Raw genomic sequence first — 13,104 nt, forward strand, 5'->3', positions numbered from 1 at the left:
AATATACATGGAAAAAGTATGTGAGGTAAAAGGTCTGGTATGCTGGCAACTATATACAACTTGTAGACAAGATTGCCACTAGCTCCTAGCAAGAGATTCATGCAGTAGTGATCTTTTATGTGTGCTTGTGAGCATATGACTTAGTGTCTCATAAGAACACATGCAACTTCCAATAGCTTGCAAGCCAAGGCCCTTGGCCCTCACAGGTGTTGTTCATCTGTGTAAGGGGTTCGCGGGCGAATCCTTACACTTTTTGACCTAGTACCACGCACAAATGTTGTGGATATCATACACATGCTTGCCTATCCTCCTTTTCTTCCTTCCCCCAAGCAATACATTCATGTATATAGAGCCTAGCTAGTAGCTTCAGCTCGGCCCCTGACAAAAAAAGTTTATTATAATTCAGATTGTGCAGATGTTGTGTAAACACTTAGTTAGTTCTTAGTAATTAAAAAGCTTCTAGATTGAGTTCATATATATTTCAAATTCTATACATTTTGGACCCTTTATACGGAGTACATGCATTGTAAATATATGGTTGATCTACAGTTTCAAGCTTGCAATCTGTATTTTCCAACAGTTGCCCAGAAAGCTCATTTTTCCGGTATGGTGCTTAAGAAGCCTCACGTGACATTTACAAGGTCCACCTTGGCTTGCATAAGGGGTTCGGGTGATCTGCAACCACAGAAAACCGGACCTCCTGTGCGCTGCGGCAGGCGATGGTCATGTGACTCCGATCCCCTGCAGCCCTCTCTTTCCCCATCTTCAGCTTCATCCGTAGAAACACAGGCAGTTGCGCGGCTGGCATAGATGGTCCCCGCCCGCGGCCATCATCGCAACCAGGCATCTCTGGAGAAAATCATCAACTTTTCCGCCCCCGAACCCTTGACAGCAGACCAGCGCTCCGAGACCCGTGACAGGTTCTATGCTGTCATCAATCATTTCAGTGCCACTGATAGAAGGGATGGATACAGCCGCCCGCTACTTGTCCGGTATACGTTTGAGTATGCACGCTCTGAGCTGTCGCAGGATATCTTTCTGCGTGCCTTCTTTGAATTTATGAACCTGGGTCTTACCAGTGATGATGATATTGATTTTGATGACGATCAGCTGGACAACGGTTTGACCACTTTTGCAGACTTTCTACTGGATAACTTTTTTCTACCCCGTTGGGTCCCCTATCTTCCACTGTCTTGATTCTTTGATGTCTGCTAACTCCGTGCATTAGTTAAGGCTTCTGGTCACCACACCGCCCAGCCCTCACCCGCTCATCTGTCAGTTATTCAGCGAGCGCAAGGAGGAATACATGAATTTACTGCCACCCCTGATCGACTCTCAGTCCTTCGAGGTATTTGCCTTATCCGTGACCGGAATCGTTGCGTGATTTCGCGCATATTCGATCAGGACGAAGCAATAAGTCGTCTGGAGCGACATGGGAATAATGCTCGGGACGACAATGGGCAGCTACTCCTTGGAGAGGAGTTTCTGACTCTAGAGGTGGCACACATACTTCCACATGCCCTGACTCAGGCAAAGGCAGATTCTCAGTTGGTAAGCCGCCTTGCCACGAGGACCAAAAGAAGAAGAATAACTATAATATTTCCATGGGTAGGACGATTCCAAAAAAGCTGCCCTAATGATTCTCAACATGTTCGATTTCAATGTTTCACACCTGATTAATGGTGTTGATATCGATCGGCCATTCAATGCTATCAGTCTTACCCAGAATCTCCATGGCCTATTTGGCAAGTTCAAAATCTTCTTTGAACCGGTTCCTGGCCAGGAACATACCTATCGAATTGATTCCTGCCTCCCCCCGGGTGCCGTACGAGCTGTCCCCGTCACTCGGACCCTCTATCTCACACCTGACCGCTCAATCGAACCCCCGTTGCCCCGGCTCCTTGCGATACACAGTGCCATTTGTCATATTCTCCAGCTCTCTGGTGCTGGGCAATACATTGACAAGATTCTCCAGGATCTGGAGGAGATTGGTACCCGAGAGGACGGGTCAACCGACCTGGGCCGTTTAGTGAACCTGAGATTGGGTGGTTGGCTAGACGGCGCCGTTGATGTCCACTGATGCTTTATCGTTTGAGTTGAGCATAGAGTTGCGGCGCACTTGTATTTCATTTTTGGCTCAGGTCGCTAGTCGCCTGCTTGGTTTGCTCGTTGAATGTTTTCCGTCTCGATTGATAGGTGATGTAATACAATGTTGGAGGAGAAACAGTGAATGCTTTATAGAGCTTGTATCATTCTTTCTTTCTTATCATTTGCTCTTCTCATCTTTCCACCTTCCTAGAAGAGGCCTCAAATGACTGAGCAGCATCAATGTGAAAAAGAATAGTTGGCAGCAAGAAAGGCTCAGAACTCCACTTTGTAATGTAGATTTGTCTCTAACCTGTGGCTTCTTTGGCTGGCCTGTCTGCGAGCTCCTACCATATGGAAACACAGTGTCATATGAGTGGTCAACTACTTTTCCTGTAGTGGTGTAGTCATTCTGAGATCTCAGTCTCTTCAGTCCATATCATGGAATATCACATATTATAAAGCCAGATGCATCTGTTTCCAATCTGGTCTTTCATTTTATATCAAAATACTGAAGTATAACAGCTTTTGTGAACATCATTTTCAGACTCACCCTCTATTTCTTCCCCAGCTTTGATCAAACACATCCATCCCACTTTGCTCCTCTGTGCCGTCATCATGACTTCCCTCCTGAGATGGGCCAAAGCCACCTTTCGAAGAGTTCCCTCCCTTCCCCTGTGTTTCCCGACCAGTGGCTTCGAAACAGTCAGTGGGTCTGAACTTGATGAGGAACGATTTGAAGAGTTCAAGAAAGGACAATATTATCCTATCAACATTGGGGACGTCTTGAGTTCCAGATACGAGATCATCGGTAAACTGGGATTTGGGGTTACCTCCACCGTATGGCTCGCTCGTGACCTTGAGTAAGTCAGTTCCCTCTATGCAGTGAAGGTATATACGCGTGATAAAGCTAATCAGGAAGAGTTTCAGATTTATAAGTATCTAAATCAAGGAAATCCATCACATCCTGGTTATGCCCATGTGAGAAAGGCCCTAGATGTGTTCACCATTCCTCGTCCCGGAGGTGGCCATCATGAACCCATGTGGGAGAGTTTCAAGGATCTACTCTATCGCAATCCCAATCATCGATTTACTGAGGACCTACTCAGGGTTGGTCTTATACAAGTTTTGCTTGCGCTTGACTACCTGCATACCGAATGCAAGCTTGTCCATACAGGTAAGAAGTACTTCATTTTCTCAAAAGTACGACCGCTAACCCGCAGCCTGATTAGACATCAAGGGCGATAACATTCTTCAAGAAACAGAAGACAGAGCGATCCTTGAAAGCTTTACAAAAGCTGAAATGGAGAACCCTTCACCGCGAAAGTTTATCAACGGGATACCAGTGTATGCTTCCCAATGGTTTGAATTGCCAAAGACATTTGGCCAGGTAGTCCTGAGTGATTTTGGTTCAGCTGTACGAGGAGATGAGAGGAGAAATCATGATGCACAGCCCAATGTTTACAGATCTCCAGAGGTGATGCTGAAAGCTGAATGGAGCTACCCAATTGATATATGGAATGTTGGCGTCATGGTATATTTTTACTCTATATTCTCCCACTTCATCATGCTCCTTTGAGGTTACTAATGAGTGGGGAAAATCAGGTCTGGGACTTGTTTGAGGGCAAGCACATGTTCCATGGCAATGATCCCGATGGGAAAGGGTATTCCACCCGTGCGCATCTTGCTGAGGTGATTGGCATTCTGGGGCCGCCTCCCTTAGATATGCTCAAGCGTGGAAAACGGAGTCTTGAATTTTTTACTGAAGATGGTATGTATTATCTCCCTTTCCCTGAAAGTACGTAGCAGATGTGAGAGGCTTATATAAAACTTTTACAGGACGGTGGAAGCCTGACATAGAGATACCCCAAGCAAGTTTGGAAGCGTCGGAAGAGTTTCTTAGGGGAAGAAATAAAGAAATATTTTTAGTTTTTATGAGAGGGATGCTTCAATGGCGACCAGAAGATAGAAAGACAGCAAAGGAACTGCTTGAGGATCCATGGCTAAATGATCAGATAGACTAGTCCACTGGTAACTATTTAATACATGCCACGGATTGTGAGTGAAATGGATTGCGGGTGAAATTGGATGGTGTGTAAGGAATTGTACATACAGAATTGTACTAAGATCTCATTCAGGTAAGGAATAATGATTGATATTAAGTAAAATGTTGGTTCTAGTAACAAGTCACAGTGCAAAGAAAGAGAGAAGGAAAGAAAATAGGAGAATTACAGATATATATTTGTGATACATATATATCTTGTATGTTACATAATGCCATGACATGCAGGTGATAATCCATTGTTAATCCAGTCACCCATCCAGGCATCAAGGGTGAGGAGATGGGCCAATGTATCTAGAAGATAATAGATGAAGGGAGATGATGGGGAGATGAAGGGCTAGCCCCTACACTAACTTAACTTAATGTTAGAGAGATCTAACAAATAAACATCAAGTGGCAGTAAATATCTTGTAGTACTGTAGCAATATGGGAATAGGGGGCTGAAATGAATTACAGAGAAAAATGCATAATCTATTCTCATTAGCTGTCACTGATGAGAAGATGGAGATGTGATGGCAATGGAGATGGCAGAGAGATGGCTGGGGGATGATTAATTGCAATAACCACTTGGGGAGAGCTTAAGCTCTAACCACTTTAGGCAATCACTATATAAGCACCCACTGCTGCCAGGCCAAGATCTTGCAAAGTCCATGGCACTGAAATAAAAGGGTACAAGAACACTGTCAAGCAAGGCTACCCTCACCTGCTGTTAATGAACAGCTAGGAGAGGCCATCTTATGGTCAATCATGATATCACTTTCATGTACATGGATTAGCATTACGTCTCATCCTCTGGGGCCGCAGATGCTGCTGTGACACCAGCAGATTTGGCTGTACACATTTCTCTCTCTTGTTTCTGAAGTATAGACATCTGCTGGTGCAGTACTGATTCTGTTCTTTCTGGAAAACATCTCTCTATCTCTGGCCAGGATTGGTGCTCCTCTATCATGCTCAGGAGCTGTGTGTCATTCTCAGGGAGTCATTGCCACAGCTTGTCTCTGTAGCTCTTTTTCTCCTCACTGTGCTCACAATGAGTTTTTCTGATCTTGTGAGAAGCTGAGTGACTGGATGACTGCATACTCTCATCTCCCTATATTGCCAGTGCTGAGTTGGGCACACAACTCGCTAAAGCACCTTCAAATGGCCAAGAGATGAACTGCAGGTGCTTATTGAGCTGTAGAGGAACCTTCCACAGATGATACAGAGGCAATGTGAAGCTGCTTTGTGGCCAGTTCTTCTGGTTGCTGTGGCCCTTGCTTGTGTCTCCTGGACTGTTTGTCACTGGGGAAGTTGTTGCTCATGCTGTAGGAGCAAGGCACATCAACATCAGTGCTGCAATGGGCAGGGTGAATCTGCTGATGATCCAGAATGTGAGTGTCATCATCTGTTTGAGAATTTCTATTCCAGCTGTCAGGCCTCTCTGTGGATCCCTGGTGATGGTTGGGGGTGTCACAGGATATCGACAGAAGAGGTTCAGAATATGAATAGATGGCCTTTGAGTTTGCAAGATTATCACCTTGCTGGACAGGCTGGTGAAGATCACTAGTATTCTAAGGCACATTGTTGGCAAGAATCACTGGATCAATGGGAATGCTGTTCTGGAGATTCAGGAGCCTGAAGAAATTTTCTAAGCTACTATCTGAGCTGGTTATACTGGGCAACAACAAATCAGCCCCTGTGGCACCTCTCCTAAGGGGAGGCAGCTTGGTCAGCATATCAGAGATATTATCTTGGACATCATGGGCTGAAGTGGGATGTGAATTCAAGGTATGATGTGCAGATTCATGGAGAGGTGATACACCATGCTGAGGATTCTTCAAACTAGGTGATGGTATAGACATCTCTCTTGATTGGGGGGGCGCCAGCAGAGATCAATGGTGAACACAGCTGAGCATTGCTGCTGATAGGCACACAGACTTCAGCCGGCGGCTTCAAAGGAAGGCCATGCTTGCAGGGTAGCAGAGTGTTGGCAGAGGTATCACAACATGGGGCTGGGGGAGGGGGGTTTCTGGCTTCTAGAGTGTGAGAATTAGGGCATTTGTGCAGTGAGAATGGCTTGAAGTTGTTCACATGAAACGCGAGGGCCATCTGGATAGAGGATTGGGGATTTGAGGGGTGGAGATTTTCAGTCAGAGGCAATCAGGGAAGCAGGAAGGAAAGTGGGAATTGAGCCTGAGGAAAGAACATGCACAAGTGAGAAAACAGATTGCAAAGTGCCAGTGATTTTGTAGGGGGCTCAGCCACCCCTTATAGCTCCTCTCAGCACAGAGGCTCCACTGCTTCATAGTCTCCCATCTTCCATCAGAAAGGGAGCAGAGGGAGCGAAGAGGCGAATTCCCTCTGATCCCTGGATCCCCCCTGAGGCTGCTGACATGTCCCATGCTGGCCAAAAAGCCACCTGAAGCCCAATAACATGTGGCCTGCTCCAATCACATATGGCCATTCACCACTTGCAGCCTTCACATGTTGAAGCATACAATCCTGACACTGCCCACCCTGGTCTGACCTGCAGGCACACACCAGCACAAATGAAATGCAGCATTTTTCCTATTGGTCCTCAGAAAGAAATGTGACAATGACAGTCAGTCTTGGTGACTCAAAGAGTGATACAACCCACATCACTCAGGCCCAGCAAGCACTCTGATCCCTGGACACTAGCCCACCAGCCATCCCAATACACTCAATCAGCCGCCGCCTACTCCGTCTCCACACGCAATCCCACTGATGAAAGGGGCTTCAAGACAGGCAGAGTCTTTTGAAAAGCAGACCTTCCAAAGAGTTTATAAAAAAAAAAAAATTGAAAATGAAAACAGAAATAGAAGAATAGATCAATCAGTAAGTGAAGATCTCCGCTGTTTGGAATCACCGATCATGCGGCGCAGCGAAAGGCACATGTACAGAAAAACACGGGTGCAGACGCCCCAACAGCCTCGATCCCAGAGTCAAGTGAAGCAGCATCGCAAGGGGGTGATGTGGAGGGCTCAGAGGCCAGTGGGGTGGTATCAGACAGCAGTTCGACGACTCCGCGGGCGCAGGATCAAGACAGGTGAGGGCCGGATAAAACGGCACCATCCCTGCAAGGGGGGAAAGGAGAGAGGGGGGCAGTGCACGCGAGCGCGAGAGGCAGGGCGAGGGAGAGAGAAAGAGAAAAGAAAGAGGAGAGAGTGTATGGTTGTTGCGAGGGCACGAGATGGGTCTTTATAGATTGAGCGGCGTCTGTTGAAGCGGCGTGAGAAGGCACAAAAGCGGCGAGAGGGGACGCCATCCCCGAAGCAGCAACGGTGATGCCGCAACGGGCCTAGCGCACGATGCAGACCAACGACAACAGCGCTCAGCGGGCTGGGCGCCCCGCTAACCGGCACAAAAGATACGAAGTTTATTATATCTGTATACTCTGTAGTATCTTCTTCATTTTTATAATGATCAGACATAAACTTGTTAAGATATAAGAAAGCAAAAAGTTGACATTTGTATGTGTATTTTGGTGTCCCGCTCGCTTGGTTGTCCCGCTCGGTTGTGGATTACGTTAACTAGTTACGGGCGACAGTCAACACCTCGTTATGAAATAACGGTGCTGATGGATGTTCCATGAAGATTGAAGAGACGAAGACTGCGAAGCCAAACTGATTAATTCAAATTGGCTATTTATCACCCCAGCTCCATCCTCCAGCCCACCTCACCCGAATGCACGAAAAAGTCTCCACAAAGTACCTCTCCCTTCCAATTTTTATGACCACCACACACCTCCCTCCGCAGCTAAAGACCCTGACACCTGTCCTCCTAAAACGAGTGTGACCAATTAATGCAGTGAGAAGGGGTAAAAAAAAAGGGCAAGGACATATGCAAGCGATAGACAAGAAACAAATGCAAAATATAGACACCAAAAGTCCAAACAAAAGCGCTTCCAAAACCAGCCAGTGTCTATATATATTTTCAAGAGCCCAACAATGCAAGCGGGAAAAGATGTAAACGAGAGTAAAATGGGAAAATGCCTCGACAAGATCCACATTGGAAAAATCAAATAAAAAGAGAGAAAGAAAAAAAAATGAAACAGAAACGAAAGGAAAATCGTGTGAATGTTTGGTGCACCTCGCAGGAGGGCAGAAAGCACCGTCTAGATGGTTTTGGTACAAAGTAAAATTGTGTGGATGCAGAATATCAGGGGCTACTCTTTCGAAGCGCAGCCGTGAAGTACAGGTGATTGAGCCTTTTCTCTTTCCGGAGATCGGAAGGATAGCCAGAGAAAATAGAAATAAACAATAAGCAAAGACATTACCAGAAGGTCAGGCGAAGATGTTTCAAACTATGTGGATCATCAAGTCGTACAGCATGCAAAACTTGGGGGGTGAGGGGGTAGGGAAATGCCTCCATGGGCATGTCTATCGAAAAATTGGGTCATGTCAAATGAAATGAAAAGAAGGAAAAAGAGAAACGTGAATGGATGGAAAACAGAAACAGCCAAACACGCAAAAACAAGCAAATGTGATCCAGTCTTTGATACTTGGATAGCTCCTCCGTTGGTTCTGGATCCACTTAGTGCGCTTCGAAATGCATCGGGAAAGAGTTCTGTTTGGGAGTTGGCGGTGCTGCCGAAGGGAACAAAGAGTACGAAGTCCGTGTCTTGCGATGATTGATCCCACGAGTAAAAGTGGACGAGCGCTTTCTCGCAGCAGCACCTGCATTTTTGATAGATGCTCCCATGTCAAAGGTATCCAGAATCGATTCAGACTTGGCTCGGTCATGGAAAGGAGCTGCAGGGACGGAAGGTTTCTCGGCAACTGGCGTGCTTTCTGAAGGCGACGTCGCGGTATTGGCCTCCAGAGACAGGGTATTATTAGGTCGAGCGTGGAGAGTCAATGCGGGCGAGCGCGATACAAAGGATTTAGCTTGTTCAACCAAGGGGCTTGTGCTCTCGCGACTAGCAGCATCACGACTGCCACCTGGACTATGAACCAAATCCGGCACACTATTAGTCGATGTAGATGAGCGGTGCTTTCTAGCAATTGATGCAGCACGGGATAAAATCATGCTCTCCTGAGAGTTGCACTTGCTAAGAGGTGAGCAACTGCTGCGAACGGATGTCGCTTGATCGTCTGGCTGAGCGTAAATGACTTCCTCGTCGCTCTCTTGGATATCGGGCATCACTCCACCGTAAATTGGCAGCGGCGACAACCGACCCTCGAGAGGCTGTCCTACGACTTGAAAAAGTTCAGGCCTGTATTTGCCTATTTTTTTCCCAGGGCTGGTGAAATAGTCATAAGAGTGAGCCGACCCAGCTGGGCTGACACTGCCAGGTCGTGGGAAAGAAAACGCGGCCTGTGGCTCTGGCGTGGTTGGGGCGGATTTGGAGTCTTTTGATGGCTCGAGTCTCGGGATGAAGTTGGGCTTCTGCGGGCTTTCCTGGTTACGAGCTGCCACAGAATTGTCTCTAAGAGACGCCGCAGCCAGATTCTCACGTACTTCTTCGAGAGACACTCGCTGCCAGTCAAAGTTCGAATTGGACTCGGCTGCATGCTCATAGCAGTAGTCAATGTCGTCCTCCCAAGAGTCTTCCAAGGGGTGATGCACCTTCACGGAGGGATGCGGGATGCATGCTTTGTCGTCAGTGACGGACGGTTCTTCACATGCATCCTCCAACAGTCCAAGTATCGGCGAGTGCACGTCTTCTGGGCCGGGCGACCGGTCGATGAAGGGCGCATGGAGATGCTCGCCGAAGTGCTCGGGAGCAGCAGCGAGTCCGGTGACATGACCCACCATCTGAGCACCCGCGTGGCTGTTGCGCCAAGACGGCTCGTTTTCTTCCGGGATGTTTGCAAGCCCGGACACATGGTCGACCGGCGATGCTCTGAGCATCTTTGGGGAGTAATCGTCCGTGGTGAATGCGTGGACGACGTCGTCGGGGAAATGCTCCATTGCGTCATGGTAAGAGCCCTGTGTTTCCGTTGACGTCCAGTAATCTTGCGATGGTTGTTCGGCGACTGGGGGCGGAGAATCGTGCCCTAACAATGCATCGATAGTCTGCGAAGTTGGATCGGCCCGGTGGGAGCATGCAGTTTTCGACGAGTGACGAGGTGGCGGAATGATGCAAGGTGCCGGGGTTGGTTTGTTCACTCGTGAAACTGGACGGGAGAAATTTTCAACGGAGCGAGAAGCTCGCTTGTTGCTCAGACTGTTCGGTGACCTTGGCGTCTCTGATCGAACTGGTGAATGAGGAGGGCTTCGAGTATATAAAGATTGCGAGTCAGGGGCCAATGTGGAAAGGTTGGATGTTGACAGGTCTTCTGAAGAAAGGTTTCGATAGAAGAGGCTTTCCGCTCTGATCCCTTTGAGCTCTGTTTTTGGCCGCTGGGAAGCCCTAATAATGGAGAACTCGGTAGCCAGATCATGTGGATGGGTATACTCGATGGGAGGCAGCTGGCTCTGGTGGGTATGCGTGACGTGTTGGAAGTCAAATGGTTCAGAGATATTTCTTTTCAGGAATTCATCTGCCGAAAGCAGGCCAGGTTAGCGGAGAGGCCACAAATCTTGGAAAAGGAAGATGGAAGATTTCACATACGCATGTCGCTGTGTCGGGTCCGGTGACTCCGATAGAAGAGACCCAATCCATCCAGCCTTTCCCTTTCTCTCGCAAGTCTGTCTTTGCTTCTCTCTCGGCCTCTGATCCTGACCATGTCTTCCTCCGGTTCAATTGTCTGTTGAGCCAAAAGGCTAGTTTTGCTTCCTTGACGCTTCAAGATACGGCTACCACGCGAAATCAATGACCTCGCGAGGCCTTCTTTCTCGCCAGGTAAAAAGAAAGAGGAGAGGGTGCGTCCGTCTTGAGAAGATCTTCGCGATGAGGCATCAATTGAAGTCATTGATGAAGCAGGAGACTGGTATGAGGAGGAGGTTGAATTGGTGGTATTGCTGCGAGAGCGGTTTTTGAAGACGGAAAGCCGCTTTGGGCTATGAGCCCTGGAGCGTAGTCGGATACCTGCAGAAGTGTCTGGCAAGGTGGAGGATGATGACATAGGAGGGAGTTGTCGACAGACCTGGTCATTATAGAGCGAGGAGGAAAGGAGAATCTGCGACGAGGCGGTGTTGGGCCGGGGGGAACCATATGCGGTGTCGACGTTTAGGAACGACATGGTAGCACGATCCTAATAACTGGTGCAGGGGAACTGGAATCTGTGAGGGGCGCTGCGGTTTCCTCCGCATTCGACCACGCGAGAATAAGTCCAGGATAAAGGAAGCAGGAGCCCTGGATCGTGTCCCCAAGCAGAGAGCCGGGATCATGGATAGCGGGTTTACCAGATTCGGGGCAACCAGGAACAAGGGCAACACGTTCGACCTCACAAGCCAAAAGGAAAATGCCCCGGTAGTATCCTTTGGCCCAGCCGGGGTGTGGGCGGAGCTAGGGAAGATCAATTTGGATCCACGGCGGTTCAAGACCGCGAAGACGGGCTCGAAGGGTGAGAGAACCGGGGGCGTGAAGGGATGGGACAGGAATTGAACAGGAATAGGAAAAAGTAGGAGCAGGGATTGTGAGTTAGTCCTGCGGGCTGCAGTCGGGCAAAAAAAGGCGAAGAGGGAGAGAGGAATGTATTGTCGTGCGGATTGAATGACAGAGAAATGCCCCTCGATGGACTTTAAAATAACGAACGGGATGCAGCTTAAAATAATAGGAGAATTGAAAAGAGAAGAGAGAAAAGAGATAGTAGTGATAGAGATAGCAGAGACGAACGGTCAGATCTCTTTTTTTAAAAAAAAAAAAAAAAAGAGAGCGTGGGATCGAGACAAGGCAGAGAATGACACAGTGAGAGAGCGTGAGAGTTCAACGGGAAAAAAAAAAAAAAAAAAATGCAATGGTTCAGGATTGACCTTAAAGTCCGCTCCTATGTATATGTCCGTAGCGGCATATTTTCCTTTTTTTTTGCTTGACCCAGACTCTCTACTCTTTACGGGAAGAACAAAAAAAGAAACGACAGTCTGCCTGGCCTGGCTGTGATTATTATGGTGGTGATTCCTGCTTGTGAAGAGGTGAGAGATGCCCATCCCGCCGGCCTGAGAATGCCCACTGGGCCAACTCCACATGGGGGCGTATCGGGAAAGGATGGAACTATGTTTGTGTACTCCGTACTCCGTATGTAAACTATTATGCGGAATGAGTGTATGTATGGATGGGCCGGTATCGAAGCACGAGAGTTTTCTCACCGCGGCCAATCGGCGGTCTCGCTGCGCGCGTCTGCGTCCACCGGCCTTCGAGCTGAGGAGCAGTTGCGGGCAAAAGCAGAAGAGGTAAACGCTCTAAGCCGCGGGGCGCTCTATTATTCGCCCAAGTACCTTGTCTGCTCGCTTCGCCGATTTCCTCAGTTGTGGTTGGTGAAACCCTAGCAATTCGAGATATTTCATGCGTGCCATCTTGGGAGCCAGCGATCCCACGAGTTTGACAAAGGTACTAATTAACCTTCTGCTTGGTATGGAGAGTGGTTTCTATTTTTCTCTCATGAGCCCACCGCGTCGTCAGACTGAAAGCGGATAACCCTGCAAGCCTTCCCCATCCCCCAAGGTATTTTGGACGGCTCAGCCAATGGGAACGGGCCAGAACTGGGGGTTTTGCCAAAATGCAACAATGCATTTCTGCATGCCAATGCAACTGAAAACGCAGGTCGTTCCCGGCCAACAGTCAGATTATCTGAGCCATTATTATCTTACACGGTATATCAGAACGCTGCACAGTGGGTGTGTCTTTCGAATGGGTCCGTCACTTCTCAGAGAGCGGGCAATTGGCCTTTGAAAAATTCGTGAAACGAGTCGTGATACATTACCCTATGCGTAGCATATTTCCATGACCATTGCCTTACATACATACATGTACAAACGGGTGGAATTTTTTCATGGCGTCTGCCAATCAACGGTGACAGTCACCGGATAGAGTGCTCCGTACAAGCGCGATTAAAAAGGCGCTTCTTGGCTAC

The 13,104-nt window shown here is 48.1% G+C and overlaps 3 protein-coding genes across 3 annotated transcripts; 2 read left to right on the top strand and 1 right to left on the bottom strand.

The window, feature by feature from the left end:
• Positions 1–786: 786 nt before the first annotated feature.
• D8B26_006501 (uncharacterized protein) lies at positions 787–2,279 on the top strand. The gene is made up of 3 exons (XM_066125198.1): positions 787–1,120; positions 1,234–1,551; positions 1,613–2,279. The coding sequence occupies exons 1-3, from the start codon at positions 1,082–1,084 to the stop codon at positions 2,078–2,080; spliced, it is 825 nt and encodes a 274-aa protein (XP_065981279.1). The 5' UTR covers positions 787–1,081; the 3' UTR covers positions 2,081–2,279.
• Positions 2,280–2,703: 424 nt separating this feature from the next.
• D8B26_006502 (uncharacterized protein) lies at positions 2,704–4,213 on the top strand (the record flags this gene model as incomplete). The annotated part of the gene is made up of 5 exons (XM_066125199.1): positions 2,704–2,925; positions 3,016–3,262; positions 3,318–3,619; positions 3,691–3,856; positions 3,925–4,213. The coding sequence occupies 5 exons, from the start codon at positions 2,704–2,706 to the stop codon at positions 4,107–4,109; spliced, it is 1,122 nt and encodes a 373-aa protein (XP_065981280.1). The 3' UTR covers positions 4,110–4,213.
• A 3,406-nt stretch (positions 4,214–7,619) lies between these two features.
• On the bottom strand, positions 7,620–12,061 carry D8B26_006503 (uncharacterized protein). The gene is made up of 2 exons (XM_066125200.1): positions 10,704–12,061; positions 7,620–10,632 (listed from the first exon to the last, which is right to left on the bottom strand). Exons 1-2 carry the CDS (start codon positions 11,272–11,274, stop codon positions 8,681–8,683), a joined length of 2,523 nt encoding a protein of 840 aa, XP_065981281.1. The 5' UTR covers positions 11,275–12,061; the 3' UTR covers positions 7,620–8,680.
• Positions 12,062–13,104: the final 1,043 nt, after the last annotated feature.

The sequence above is a fragment of the Coccidioides posadasii genome, chromosome 3 (genome assembly GCF_018416015.2).
Source record: "Coccidioides posadasii str. Silveira chromosome 3, complete sequence".
Taxonomy (NCBI): Eukaryota; Fungi; Ascomycota; class Eurotiomycetes; order Onygenales; family Onygenaceae; genus Coccidioides; species Coccidioides posadasii.

Excerpts from the sequence above, each read along its gene's own strand:
- D8B26_006501 (XM_066125198.1), top strand. The coding sequence starts at position 1,082 with ATGATGATATTGATTTTGATGACGATCAGCTGGACAACG. Across the intron at positions 1,121-1,233 it reads TGACGATCAGCTGGACAACG|GCTTCTGGTCACCACACCGC; the intron begins GTTTGACCACTT and ends GCATTAGTTAAG. Across the intron at positions 1,552-1,612 it reads CAAAGGCAGATTCTCAGTTG|GACGATTCCAAAAAAGCTGC; the intron begins GTAAGCCGCCTT and ends TTCCATGGGTAG.
- D8B26_006503 (XM_066125200.1), bottom strand. The coding sequence starts at position 11,274 with ATGTCGTTCCTAAACGTCGACACCGCATATGGTTCCCCCCGGCCCAAC. Across the intron at positions 10,633-10,703 it reads GACCCGACACAGCGACATGC|ATGAATTCCTGAAAAGAAAT; the intron begins GTATGTGAAATC and ends TGCTTTCGGCAG.